Consider the following 16,048-nt stretch of genomic DNA (forward strand, 5'->3'; position numbering starts at 1 on the left):
AAAAGTTGTGTGGTTGGGACGGGTGAAGGGTTAATGCGTATTGCTAAACACAGAATATTGTCTTATACCCGGGGAATATAAATTTGATTTGCTTTAGGTAATAGCATAGGAATTTTTTGATGTTTCTTGTCTTATGTCAATAATTCTATCATGAATTGACAGATTCTCATAACACATTACTTTAAATATTTTGAAGCAAATATCAACTTAATGTGTAAAAGAATCCTTTTACTAAAGAGTGATTTTTTAAGAGCTATAGGAAAGTTTTTCCAAAAAAAACAACAAAATGTAATTCAGAAAAATACATGAAATCTTTATTTGAATCGATAGTACGGTCCATATCATTTAATGTTTAACGATTATTTCAAGCAAATGTTGACCCAGACTGCGCCTCAAATGGTCCATCCGCTTAGACAATTTCGGCATACTCTTTCCAACATTTCGGCTGATATTTAAGGAATAAATACTTCAATATTGTCTACCAATGCATCAATGGAAGCTTACCTTTATGCACATGAGCTTTAACATAGTCCCACAAAATAGTCAAAAAGCGTTAAATTGCACGATCTGGGCCGCCAATTGACCGGTCCCGAACATAAAATAAACTGTTCACCGAACGCGCCTCTCATTAAGTCCATCTCTATGCGTGGTATGTATGGTCCAATAATGGCATTAGCCCAGAAACAGCACCAAACTGTGACTTTTTCTGGATGCACTGGTGCCTCTTGCAATGCTTCCAGCTGATCTTCACTTCAAAATCGAAATTCTTCTTATTAACGTACCCATTGAGACAAAAATGAGCTTCGTTGCTGATAAAAGTGGATAAAAGGGTGAATGCATTTTGATAATATAACTCAATAATTTGCAAGGTTGTTCGTTTGTAAGGAGATTCATGGTTAAATTATACACAAAACTGAAATTGTTTGACAGTGAAACAAAACACGAAGCTTGTGTGAGCTGTTTAACCCAGTGTTGCCAAAAAGATAATAGCTAAAAAATCACCCTTCACTTAAACAGTGAACAACCCATTTACTTATTTAAAAAACCTCTTGGGAATTCGTTTAAAGGGTGGTTTCAAAAAATGTACTTTCAACACCAAGAACCCCACTTAACCGAAAATCATTCAGATTTAAGTTTAGCTTCATAATGGTTATCTGGTCGTTGAACTGTAATGCGAAGTTTTTCAAGTCAGAAATATTGTAATTGGAGATGACCCCATCATTAGAAGAAGGGCCTACAATGTGGTAGAAATTGTATTTTTTGTTCCACTTACCAAGTGAAAACAAGTAAGTTAAGGCAAACAGATACCGGCACTTAGTTGGGTTTATAATTCCACAATACCAGACATGACCCTGGGGGCGTGGCATGGAAAACAATTAAGGATTTTGTAAGTAGCACAGACTTCCTAAATTACATTTTCTTTTTCGAGGTTACTTTTTATACCCTCCACCATAGGATAAGGGTATACTAAATCTCGTCATTCCGTTTGTAACACCTCGAAATATTCATCTTAGACCTCTATGTGACATTTTAAGACGATCTAGCCATGTCCGTCCGCCAAAAGCACACAAACTTTCGAGGGTTTAAGGCTAGGCCCTTGAAATTTTGCATAAATACTTTTTGTTAGTAGTTTTGATTGTAAATGGGCCAAATCGATCCATGTTTTGAAATAGCTGCCATATAAACCGATCTTGGGTCTTGACTTCTTGAGCTTCCAGAGGGCGCAGTTCTTATCCGATTTGGCTAAAATTTTGCACATATCGTTTTGGTATGACTTCCAACAATTATGTTAAGTATTTAAGCCGATCACCTGATTTGACTTCTTGAGTCCTAGACGGCGCAATTCGTATCCAGTTTCGCTGAAATTTTGCATAAGACTTTCAACATCTGTGCCAAGTATGACCCAAATCGTTTCATAACCTGGTGGTTGAGGATATATAAGATTCGGCACGGCCGAACTTGAACAAAATTTTTTTTTTTTTTGAAATTTTCGCAGAGTCTACTCGCTTATTTTGTTACCTGTGAAGGCATTTTCAACCAAATTTGATTCAAAAAAAATTTGAAAATTATGTGATGCTATTTGTATTGTTGTTGTTGAGTGTGCATTGTTTTGCACTGGACAGCGAAAGCATTCATTCTTTTGTGTTAGATCTCTCGCCATCCTTCGTCAATTTGGCTCAGATTGGTTCAGATTTGGATATAGCTGCCATATAGACGGATCCTCCCATTTGGGGTCCGATGTCGCCGAAATTTGGGACAGTGAGTTAAGTTAAGCCCCTTGACATACTTCTGCATTATGGCATAGATCGGTCCAGATTTGGATATAGCTGCCATATAGACCAAACTCTCGGTTTAAGGTTTTGAGGCCATAAAAAGCCAATTTTTTGTCCGATGTCGCCGCAATTTGGGACAGTGAGTTCTGTTAGGCCCTTCGACATTCTTCTTCAATGTCACTCAGATCGGTCCTGATTTGGATATATATCGCCCTATAGGCTTTTCGACATCCATGTTGTACAGGTTCAGATCGGTTTAGTTTTAGATATAGCTACTAAAAAGACCAATATTTTGTTATACACAATTGAACAATGACTTATTAGTATTTGGTTTAAATCGGATCATATTTCGATATAACTGCTATAAGACACAAGGTATGCAATTTTAAACGGATTTTGATGAAAGGTGGTTTACATATATACCCGAGGTGGTGGGTATCCAAAGTTCGGCCCGGCCGAACTTAACGCCTTTTTACTTGTTTTCAAATTGCAGTAGTTTTCGTCTCTAGGCCGTAAAATAAGCATGCATTTGAAGATGATTGGATGAAAATTGCGATGTATACCTTGTACACAAATTAACATGGATAGACAGACGGACATAGCTAAATCGAATCTGAGTTGATCGGTATGCTTATCAAGGTGTCTAGCTCCCTTCCTTCTGGATATTATTAACAAATACACTAAGGTAAAATATACTGTATTACAGTGGAGGTGTAGGGTATAAATATGCAGTGTCAGAAAATTTCACATGACGGGAATTTGGAATGGTTTGAGCTGAGGTGTTAGATCGTGTACAAAATTCCAAGGCCCTAGGTTGCCCGGACGCTATTTGACATGGCCCTAACTTTGGTCACCTCGATACTTCGAAAATTTGTTGGGGCTTCCAAATCTTAATTTGTGGCCTGGCTTCCAATTTTTTTTTTTCTGGAATGTGCTCAAAAATGCATACAAAAAAGTTTGCTTGAGGTTCACAATATCACGTTTTGTTTCGGGGTCATTAGATTTTTTTTTTTTTTTTAAATTTTTACAGAGACCTACTTCATATTTTGCAATTTATGAAGGCATTATTGATTATGCATTAATGTACAACGATTGCCCACATCTGATAATTCAGTTAAAAGTTATACAATTTAGAAGTCAAAAAATTTGAAAAATGTATCTTTTGGTCAAACTACCTATTTTCATTGATTAGTTTTTACTAAACAAACTTGAACAAATGCCTTAATTTTTTTGCAAAGAAGGCATATTTAAATGCGTTTTAAGTGAAATTTAATCATGATGTGTCATATTAAACTAGTACTATATAAGCTTTAACTAGCTAATTTTGTATTAAAAAATTTGAAAACCCCTCGTGTTCTCAAATTCGAAAGGACAAATCCCCCATTTGGTCTTTTGTTTCTTTTTACTCCATATGTCTCCTAAACCCATGACAAAATGTTTGTATATTTGTAGATTTCACAACAAATTCAGAAACTATCTCCGCCCAAATTAGGTATTTTGGGTATTTCTGTAAAAATGTCGAGAAATATTTATTTATGATTTTTAAGGACTCATTAATCTGTAAAACTAGAAAACATTAATAAGACATGTTTTTTTTTTCTTACAGTTCTTTTCGATTTGAATATTCGTTTTCAGAGAATTCCAATTTTTAAAAATCGGACCACAAACGAAGTTGTGGCAGCCAAAACCAATTTACGAAATACCGAGTTGACCAATTTTAGGGATCTCCCAAATGGCGCCCGGATAACCTAGGGCTTGAATTTAAGCACACGATCTCGCTAGTACCTCAGCTCTAACCATCTCGATTTTCCAAGATAAATCTCTACCCGTTCTCCCAAGGCATATTTATGCCTTACACCATTTCTATGGTACAGGGTATTATAACTTAGTGGAGGCCACCGTAGCGCAGAGGTTAACATGTCCGCCTATGATGCTGAACGCCTGGGTTCGAATTCTGGCGAGATCATCCGAAAAAATTTTTCAGCGGTGGTTTTCTCCTCCTAATGCTGGTTTTCTCCTCAGGTTATGGACTGATTTGAACCATACTAAGCACAGTTGTTGGAAGTCATAACAAAACACCTCGTGCAAAATTTCAGCCAAATTTCGAAAGTATGATTTCGACAGACAGACGGACGGACGGACAGACAGACGGACAGACAGACGGACAGACGGACAGACAGACGGACAGAGAGACGGACGGACGGACGGGCGGACAGACGGATGGACGGCAGACGGACGGACTGACATGGCTAGAACGACTTAAAAAGTCAAGAATATATATAATTTTTGGAATTTCAGAGGAATATTTCGAGGATATTTCGGACGGACAGGCGGAGGGACGTGGCTAGAACGACTTAAAAAGTCAAAAATATGTAAACTTTATGGGGTCTCAAAGGAATATTTCGAGGAGTTACAAACATAATGACGAAATTAGTATACGCCTATCCTATGGTGGAGGGTATAAAAAATTACATTAATAAGGGTATTAATAATTAATAATAAGGGTATAAAAATATTATAATAATATATAAAAGGAAATTTTAATTTTCACTGTAAAAAATATAATACCCAACTTAAGTATTGAAATGTGTTTAAATAATAGTAATCAGCAGATTTTTACTTACTAGAGCAACATTTATATTACCCTTATATTTGCCGCTGGGTAATTTGACATCAAATAGTTAGCAAAAAAAGAAAAAAATTTACAACTGCAATAAAGTGAAAATATTAACGTGTTTCTGGTTTTGTTCTATCACTTTTTCTTATCTCATCACCACCAAATTAGGAAAACTTTAGGACATGATGGAAATTATAAGTATATACATACTACAATAGTTGGATGCAATTTTCACCTGACATCTTTTCTATCAAATCTGAATTTTTCCATCGATTTGAATCAAATTCGTAGAAGAAATTAGCGACATCATTAAACGGAAAAATTGGTAAAAATTTGTTTTTTGATATATGTATATAACAATTATAGTTGCTCAATATTTTCAGTTTGTTTGCGTCAAATTTTATGGAAATAAAAGTCATTTAAAACCAATAGATCGATACAAGCAATAACCTGTTGAAACCATAAAGCTAGTTTTAGATCAAAAATGACCAGAAATAAAAAAATTTCATCAAAATGCTAAAGCTGATTCGCCGAAGTTTTCATTATAAAACTAAGATATTTATACAATAAAACTAAGATATTTAGACAACCTCACTATGAAGCCTTTGAAGGATACAGATCGGCCTATAGATATTGAGTTGGCAATCAGTACAAAACTCAACTCTGACTTAATGACCAAATGGCACCGCCGATGGGTCCTGCACCCAATAGCGACCACAATTTTCAAAAAAAAAGACAAGTAAAAAAGCATTTAGTTCGGTCGGTCAAACTTTGGATACCCACCACCTCGGGTAAATATGAAAATCCCCTCTCGTCACAATCCAGTGAAAATTGGATAACTTATGGAGCCATAGCAGCTTAATCAAAATAAGGTCCGATATAGACCAAATTCGACACGGATATTGAGAGGTGTACAAGTCATTGTTCAATTTCGTAGAATAAAATATTGGTCTTTTTGGAAGCCATATTCAAATATAGACCGATCTAAACCATATACGACACGGATGGCGAAAAGCATAACATAAGTCATGGTGTCAAATTTCAGCGAAATCGGACATTAAATGTGCCTTTTACGGCCCCAAAACCTTAAACCGAGAGATCAGTCTATATGGCAGCAATATCCCAATCTGAACAGATCTGGGCCAAATTAAAGAAGGTTGTCGATGGGCCTAACACAACTAACTGTCCCAAATTTCGGCAAAATCGGATAATATATGTTGCTTTTATTGGCCTAAGACCCTAAATCGGCGGATCGGTCTATATGGGGGCTATATCAAGATATAATCCGATATAGCCCATCTTCGAACTTAACCTGCTGATGGACAAAAAAGAATCTGTGCAAAATGTCAGCTCAATATCTCTATTTTTAAAGACAGTAGCGTGATTTCAACAGACAGACGGACGGACATGTCTAGATCGTCCTATATTTTTACGCTGATCAAGGATTTATATAATTTATAGGGTCGGAAATGGATATTTCGATGTGTTGCAAATGGAATGACAAAATTAATATACCCCCATCCTCCGGTCGAGGGTATAAAAATTAGGTGTCTTTACCAATTTTACAGTAGAAGAAGAATTTTAACAATTTTCGATTAAGAACTCGACCTAGCCACGTCCGTCCGTCTATCTGTCGAAAGCTTGTAAATGTAATAAGGATTGTAAATGAGCCATATCAGTCCATGTTTTGATATAGCTGCCGTATAAATCGATCTGACATCGTGAATTCTTGAGCTTCTAGAGGCGGCAATTCTTATCCAATTTGGCTGAAATTTTTTATGCCTGCCACCATAGGCTGGAGGTATACTAATTTCGTCATTCTGTTTGTAACTACTCGAAAAATTCGTCTGACACCCCCATAAAGTATATATATTCTTGATCGTCGTGACATTTTATGACGATCTCGCCATATCCGTCCGTCTGTCCGTCCGTGCATCCGTCTGTCTGTCGAAAGCACGCTAACTTTCGAAGGAGTAAAGCTGTCCGCTTAAAATTTTGCACAAATACATCTTATTAGTGAATGTCGGTTGGGATTGTAAATATTGGTCCATGTTTTGATATAGCTGCCCTATAAACCGATCTTGAATCTTGACTTCTTGAGACTCTAGAGGGCCCAATTCCTATCCAATTTGGCTGAAATTATTATCCGGTTGGCCTGAAATTTTGTACGGCGGATCCTCTCATGATCATCAAAATACGTGTTTATTATGGTCTGAATCGGTCTATAGCCTGATACAGCTCCAATATAAATCGATCTCTCTATTTTACTTCTTGAGCCCCCAAAGGGTGCAATTTTTATTCGAATTGGCTGACATTTTACACAGGTCTCCAACATATAATTTAATTGTGGTTCGAACCGGACCATATCTTGATATCGCTCTAATAGCAAAGCAAATCTTTTCTTTTATCATTTTTTTGCCTAAGAAGAGATGCCGGGAATAGAACTCGACAAATGCGATATATAAGATTCGGCCCGACCGAACTTAGCACGCTTTTACTTGTTTCTGTTATAACTTCCAACAACTGCGCTAAATACGGTCCACATTCGTCAATAACCTCTTATAGCTCCCATATAAACCGATCTCCAGATTTTATTTCTTGATCCCATACAAGCCGCCATTTTTGTCCGAGCATATAAAAATTGAGCATATAGTGTTTTCTTATGACTTTTAGCAAATGTGCCATCTACAGTCCGAATCGGTCTATAACCTGATATATCTCCCATATAAACCGATCTCCCGATTTGACTTCTTGAGTCCTTACAAGCCGCAATTTTATTCCGATTTGGCTGAAATTTTGCAAGAAGTTTTCTGTTACAACTTCCAACAACTGTGACAAATATGGTCAAAATCAGTCGAAAATCTGATTTATCTCCCTTGTAAATCATCCTGGTTCGGTTTCTAGAAGCTTTCATTTTTGGTGGTTTGACAGAAGTTTGGTATATAAAACAAACAAATTACACCCTTCAACTGAATTTAGTTTATAAAATTTTTAACAGAATCTATGGTGGTGGGTTCCCATGATTCGGCCCAGCCGAACTTAGAACGCTTTTAATTGATGTTTCTCAATTTTTTCCCTTTTCCACATAGCACCTATATAACTTTTTTTCTTTATATGCAGAGATTTAATTGCCTTCTCGGGAATATACACTGAAAAAATTTGTGTCCTTATTTAAAGTTTCGAGCCAGAGATTAGCAAACTTAGTTCAAAGATGATCAATTTTTCAGCTTTTTAAAGGAACATTCCCTTTATTGAAAAATAACAGAGATTTTTTATTTTAAAAGGTAGGTTTATAAATCCTTAACTTTGCATCTTGTTATTAAAGATAAATATCTAAAATGAAAGTCAAAATATCGTTGAAATTTAGGAAATTGACCTTGTAACAAGACAACAGTAAATTTTAGTTAAGGACGCAAAACAGCTACAAATAGAAGCGTTTTTATACCCTCCACCATAAGATGGGGGGTATACTAATTTCGTCATTCTGTTTGTAACTACTCGAAATATTCGTCTGAGACCCCATAAAGTATATATATTCTTGATCGTCGCGACATTTTATGTCGATCTAGCCATGTCCGTCCGTCTGTCCGTCCGTCCGTCCGTCCGTCCGTCTGTCTGTCGAAAGCACGCTAACTTCCGAAGGAGTAAAGCTAGCCGCTTGAAATTTTGCACAAATACTTCTTATTAGTGTAGGTCGGTTGGTATTGTAAATGGGCCATATCGGTCCATGTTTTGATATAGCTGCCATATAAACCGATCTTGGGTCTTGACTTCTTGAGCCTCTAGCGTGCGCAATTCTTATCCGATCAGAATGAAATTTTGCACGACGCGTTTTGCTATGATATCCAAAAACTGTGCCAAGTATGGTTCAAATCGGTCCATAACCTGATATAGCTGCCATATAAACCGATCTTGGGTCTTGACTTCTTGAGCCTCTAGAGTGCGCAATTCTTATCCGATTGGAATGAAATTTTGCACGACGCGTTTTGCTATGATATCCAAAAACTGTGCCAAGTATGGTTCAAATCGGTCTATAACCTGATATAGCTCCCATATAAACCGTCTTGGGTCTTGACTTCTTGAGCCTCTAGAAGGCACAATTCTTATCCGATTTTAATGAATTTTTGCACGAAGTATTTTGTTATGATATCCAACAACTGTGCCAAGTATGGTTCAAATCGGTCAATAACCTGATATAGCTGTCATATAAACAGTTCCGGGGATTTGACTTCTTGAGCTTCTAAACGGCGCAATTCCTATCCGATTTGGCTAAAATTTTGCATGACGTTTTTTATTTTTACTTTCAACAACTGTGTCAAATAAGGTTCAAATCGGTTTATAACCTGATATAGCTGCCATATAAACCGATCTGGGATCTTGACTTCTTGACCCCTAGAGGTAGCAATTATTATCCGATATGCCTGAAATTTTGTACGATGGATCCTCTCATGACCATCAACAAATGTGTTTATTATGGTCTGAATCGGTCTATAGCCCGATACAGATCCCATATAAATCGTTCTCTCTATTTTACTTCGTGAGCCCCAATGGGCGCAATTCTTATACGAATTGGCTGAAATTTTACACAGGTCTCCAACATATAATTTAATTGTGGTCCGAACCGGACCATATCTTGATATCGTTTTAATAGCAGAGCAACTCTTTTCTTATATCCTTTTTTGCCTAAGAAGAGATGCCGGGAAAAGAAGTCGACAAATGCGATCCATGGTGGAGGGTATATAAGATTCGGCCCGGCCGAACTTAGCACGCTTTTACTTGTTAAATATTTATTTTTTACCACCACCGAAGGACGGGGGTATATTCATTGTGTCATTCCGTTTGCAACACATCGAAATATCCATTTCCGACCCTATAAAGTATATATATTCTTGATCAGCGTAAAAATCTAAGACGATCTAGACTTGTCCGTCCGTCTGTCTGTTGAAATCACGCTACAGTCTTTAAAAATAGAGATATTGAGCTGAAACTTTTCACAGATTCTTTTTTTGTCTATAAGCAGGTTAAGTACGAAGATAGGCTATATCGAACTATATCTTGATATAGTCCCCATATAGACCGATCCGCCGATTTAGGGTCTTTGGCCCATAAAAGCCACATTTATTATCAGATTTTGGCGAAATTTGGGACAGTGAGTTGTGCCAGATCCTTCGACATCCTTCGTCAATTTGGCCTAGATCGGTTCAGATTTTCTCCGATTTAGGGTCATAGGCCCATTAAAGCCACATTTATTATCCGATTTTGCTGAAATTTGGGACAGTGAGTTGTGTTAGGTTCGTCGACATCCTTCTTCAATTTTGCTCAGATCGGTCCAGATTTGGACAATGCTGCCATATTGACCGATATCTCGATTTAATGTTTTGGGCCCATAAAAGGCTCATTTATTGTCCGATGTTGCCGCAATTTGGGACAGAGAGTTAAGTTAAACCCCTCCACTTATTTCTGCAATTTGGTCTAGATCGATCAAGATTTGCATAAAGCTGCCATATAGACCGATATCTCGATTTAAAGCCTTGGACCCAAAAAAAGGCGCATTTATAATCTGATTTAACTGAAATTTGACACATTGAGTTATGGTATGCTTTTCGACATCCATGTTGTATATGGTTCAGATCGGTTTATTTTTAGATACAGCTATTAAAATGACCAATATTTTGCTATACACAATTGAACAATGACTTGTACTTATTAGTATTTTGTCAAGATCGGATCATATTCCGATATAACTGCTAAGGTGGTTTGCATATATACCCGAGTTGGTGGGTATCCAAAGTTCGGCCCGGCCGAACTTAACACGGTTTTACTTGTTTTAGGTAAAGGTGCCTAGTTTACAATGATATTTTTTTTTCAAAAATAATATTTGGACAATCATCTATGAAGTAGAATTAGAATTAATCAACGATCAAAGTTTAAAACAGATGGTCATGTTTGTAAATAGGAAAATACATTTAAAGATAGCATCATTGTTTTAATTGTTTGGTTCTGTGGCTAGTTTTCATTACAAAAATCCTACGAATAAGGACGATCTTAAATTTTGGGCCTCCTTTTTTTCAGTGTACAATAATTTGTGCAGCAGTGATTTTTACTTCCATGATTACTTGTTCTTCAACACACTTTTAACTTTGAACTGATAATAACACACAAAAAATTTACTTCAATGCCATTTACTGGATTCGATAACAAATTGTAACGGTTTTTCTAGAAATCATTTTTGTAATAGCTCGATAAATATTAAGTTTTTTAGCAAATGCAATAACCTCCAAAAATTAAGTAATCCCCAAATATATTTTGGAATTCGTTTCATTTCTTTATTTGGGAATTTTTCATAATAAAATAATATCGACGAAATAAAAGCCAATTCGTCACTTGTTTCGCCACACAATGTCTACAACATAGCGTGACAATGTCGTTTAAAACACCTCCCATCCGGTATGATTTAAATCCAATCTTTAAAACATTTTTCATGAAACGTTATGTATATATTTTACAAAAATTTTGCTGAGATATTTGAGGTATTTAGGTAGATGTATGCATATATACATTTAGAAAACATGCATATCGAAAATATGAGTTGATTACATAATACACGTTAGTTCATGACCTTTCCTCACGTTTAATTAAAAATTAGTAAGGATTAGAAAATAAACTTTGTTCAAATAAAACTATACTAAAGTATAGTTGAAATAGATTAAAACTCAGTTTAAACCAGTTTAAAACTGGAAGAACAAACTTGTCGAAGACGCAAATAATAGTGATGTGGAAGAATGCGTAGAGCTTCAGCTTTGTAAACGGAAGGTTCTTTGTTCATCACTCAGCTGCGACAAAAGGTAAAGTTTTATTTAGTCTACAATATTAAATTTCTCTTCTTCAAAACAGCTGAGCAATTGATAGCGTGAGGATGTAAGACAGGCTGAACTGCGTTGTGTAATTAAGATGTGTAATGGTCTTTAGTTCATGCTCGTTAGTTCATATTTTATCCAGCGGGAAGATAAAAGTGAACTAATTGTATGTAAAAACAATTTTGTAACTGTTATGAAGTTATTGAACTCGTAGCGAGCACATTATTATTTGGAGCCATAGGAAGTTCATTATTTCCCAAAGTTAGTTCATTTTGCCAAGTGTTGAGTTTCAAAATTTATTGAGTATAGCTTCCATATATATCGTCCGATTGATATGGTCACTTAATTACTTTATTAAACAATTTCCTGCCTTTGCTTTCCTACTGAGATAAGACTGTCATAAAAGCTCAACCTTACATGCTTTAGTATATTTAAAAATATTGTGTCACTTGAAGTTATTTTAAAATTTACATTTTCTACAACTTTAAAAATGTTAAACCATTTAAATCACACTATTCGTATATATTAAGTCCCCAAAAGCTACACTTTGATGAAGTGTGATAATTTTTTATTATTCAGTATGTCAATTTAAGTACAGCTTACCATACAATCTTTGCACTTACCTTAGATAATCCCTAGAAAAATTCACACTCACACAGAAAGTATTTGCATTTGCCTGGTATTTATTTAAAAAAATTATATATCTGTTATTTGCATTAATGGTTCTTATAAAATAAATTTCATATTTTGTTATTTTCAATATAGAGTATATTTAATTAGAAGATTATGTATACTTAAATGCGTAAATACATACATGTATATATATATAGAGTTATCTTATGCAAATATCTATTCCGTTTCTTTATCAATCTATTTGAGCATCATATTCTATTTGAATTGCATTTGTTAAACATACCTCAATAAACCATTTTGTTTTTATTTGTAGCTAATCTTCAAAACACTTGCGGAAAATTCACATAGCATGTTGTAACTGACATTTGTTTATTTATTAATATTCCTTTTTTATTATTTATTATTTATATAATCTGATTTTGTTTTTTAAGGTAAACACCTTCTATACACTTTTACATTTTAACACGTTTTTCATTATAATACAATAGGATTTTCTCAATGTTTTCTTTAAATTTGTCCTTTTTTGTGAGGATGGGGTCTTTATTTATATTAAATAATTTTACAAAATATATTTAAATATATATTTTAGTGGCACTATGAAACACAAAAACTTATAAACAAATCAGGTTTATGTTTGGATTTCTTGTCTTGTGGTGTGGCGTGGTGTTACGGTAACATGTGTTATGCTGTGTTATGTATATTGTGTTTAGGTGTGTGTCTTTCTGGTTCATGTCAACATCCGTTTCCTCCAGCTTTTTAATATTCAAATCATCGCTTTGAGGCTTGTGCTTATTTGTTTTGTGTATTTTCCTAACATTTATAATTTCTATGGGAATTGCAGTGATTTCATGAAAAATGTACACAAGTGCTCTTTAGATGCCAACATAAGTGAAGAAATGTGGTGATTAGCAGACTCGTTGTGCAGGTGAGCAATTGTAGAGAATTAGTTGAACTCGCCGAAGACCAGGCAGAAATTTCAGCATCATTTGAAGTCATGAAGTTGTTGAAGAAATCTGTAATTTGAAGAAATAAAACAAACATTCCATAAGTTTAGTAAATTGAAATGTTATAGAAAGGGTGCTAAATATTAAGCTTAAGATAATAGAGTTTTGGTTCCATATATAAAATCCTGCAAGTCCTGAGAATGTCTTATTCAATATACATCCTCTAAATTTTTTGGACACAAATAACAAATGTTTAAAACAAAAAAGTTTGTAAACCTTTCATGCAGTGTATTCTGATTAAAAATAAGAGGCCATAAGCAAAGTTGCATTAATTTCGACTAGGCCTAACTTTCTAAAGCCTCCACCAAGTGCCACACTCAGAGAAATATGATCGCTGATATCAACAATCATTGTCTGCTGAATTAACTTGACAATTTTTAACTTTTGTAGAAAACTGTTTCTAATCTTTTTTATCTGTTGTTATTTAAAGTTGTCAAAATACCAAATTAGAAATATTAGATTAAAACATATGCTATATACTCAAAAATAAAAGACTGGGTGCAATAAACAAGTTTTTAAAGAATTTGTGGTATTTTTAGGCTACTCTTACCCGTTTGCCATCTGTTTTGGCAAAAAATTGCTGATTTCTCTTTTATACCCACCACCGACGGATGGGGGTATATTCATTTTGTCATTCCGTTTGCAACACATCGAAATATCCATTTCCGACCCTATAAAGTATATATATTCTTGATCAACGTAAAAATCTAAGACGATCTAGACATGTCCGTCCGTCTGTCCGTCTGTCTATTGAAATCACGCTACAGTCTTTAAAAATAAAGATATTGAGCTGAAATTTTGCACAGATTCTTTTATTGTCCATAAGCAGGTTAAGTTCGAAGATGGTCTATATCGGACTATATCTTGATATAGCCTCCATATAGACCGATCCGCCGATTTAGGGTCTTAGGCCCATAAAAGCCACATTTATTATCCGATTTTGCTGAAATTTGAAACAGTGAGTTGTGCTAGGCCCTTCGATATCCTCCATCAATATGGCCCAGATCGGTCCAGATTTGGATATAGCTGCCATATAGACCGATCCTCCGGTTTAGGTTCTAAGGCCCATAAAAGCTACATTTATTATCCGATTTCGCTGAAATTTGGGACAGAGATTTGTGTTAGGCCCTTCGACTTCCTTCGTTAATTTGGACCAGATCGGTACAGATTTGGATATAGCTGCCATATAGACCGATCCTCCGATTTAGGGTCTTAAGCTCATAAAAGCCACATATATTATCCGATTTTGCTGAAATTTGGGACAGGGAGTTGTGTTAGACCCTTCGACTTCCTTCGTTAATTTTGCCTAGATCGGGTCAGATTTGGATATAGCTGCCATATAGACCGATCCTCCGATTTCGGGTCTTAGGCCCACAAAAGCCATATTTATTATCCGATTTTGATGAAATTCGAGACAGTGAATTGTGTTAGGCCCATCGACATCCTTCGTCAATTTGACCCAGATCGGTCCAGATTTGGATATAGCTGTCATATAGACCGATCCTCCGATTTAGGGTCATAAGCCCATAAAAGCCACATTTATTATCCGATTTTGCTGAAGTTTGGGACAGTGAGTTGTCTTAGGCTCTTCGACATCTGTCTTCAATTCGGCCCAGATCGGTTCAGATTTGGATATAGCTGCCATATAGACCGATTTCCTGATTTAAGGTTTTGGGCCCATAAAATGCTCATTTATTGTCCGATGTCGCTGAAATTCGGGACAGTGAGTTAAATTAAGCCCCTACATATACTTTTGCAATATCGCAAGGATCGGTCCAGATTTGGATATATCTGCCATATAGACCGATATCTAGGTTTTAGGTTTTGGGGCCATAAAAGACGCATTTATTGTCTGATGTCGCTGAAATTTGAGACACTGAGTTTAGTTAGGCTCTTCGACGTCCTTCTTGAATATAGCTGCCATATAGACCGATCTCTCGATTTAAGGTTTTGGGCCCATAAAAGAGGCATTTATTGTCCGATTTCGCTTAAATTTGGGACAGTGCTTTAAGTTAGGCTCTTCGACATTTTTATGCAACTTGGCCCAAATCGGTCCAGATTTGGATATAGCTGCCATGTAGATCGATATCTCGATTTAAAGTCTTGGCCCCATAAAATTGACATTTATAATCCGATATGACTGAAATTTGACAAAGTCTTATGTTAGGCTTTTCGACATCCGTGTTCAGATCGGTTTATTTTTAGATATATCTACTGTACTTATTAGTATTTGGTCCAAATCGGAATTTATGTTAATATAACTGATATGGGACATAAGTTATGAATTTTTCACGGAATTTTGATGAAAGGCGGTTTACATATATACCCGAGGTGGTGGGTATCCAAAGTTCGGCCCGGCCGAACTTAATGCCTTTTTACTTGTTATCATTACTATAGGTAATCGAGCATTTTATACCCTACACCACTACTGTGGTGCATAGTGCATTTGTTTGTTACACCCAGAAAGAAGAGAGATAAACCTATTAATAAGTATACGAATCGACTCAAAATCTCTTTCTGATTCGATTTAGCTATGTCCGTCTGTCCATGTTAATATGTGTACAAAGTACGTCGTAGTTTTAATAGAAATCGATGTAGATATAGCTCCCATATATATGTTCGTCCGATTTGGAGATATATTGCAATGAAGTGCTCATTTTTTTA

At 35.6% G+C, this 16,048-nt stretch overlaps 1 protein-coding gene across 2 annotated transcripts in view; it reads right to left on the reverse strand.

Moving 5' to 3' along the window:
* Nucleotides 1-12,554: 12,554 nt before the first annotated feature.
* The window catches only part of LOC106090543 (uncharacterized), a 226,792-nt gene continuing 223,298 nt past the window's right edge, over nt 12,555-16,048 (reverse strand). For both annotated transcript variants that reach the window (XM_013256769.2, XM_013256768.2), the window contains exon 8: nt 12,555-13,393. In XM_013256769.2, the coding sequence (XP_013112223.1) occupies nt 13,227-13,393 (167 nt within the window). In that variant the 3' untranslated portion in view covers nt 12,555-13,226. The remainder of the gene's footprint in view (nt 13,394-16,048) is intronic.

The sequence above is a fragment of the Stomoxys calcitrans genome, chromosome 3 (assembly GCF_963082655.1).
Source record: "Stomoxys calcitrans chromosome 3, idStoCalc2.1, whole genome shotgun sequence".
In the NCBI taxonomy this organism is placed as follows: Eukaryota; Metazoa; Arthropoda; class Insecta; order Diptera; family Muscidae; genus Stomoxys; species Stomoxys calcitrans.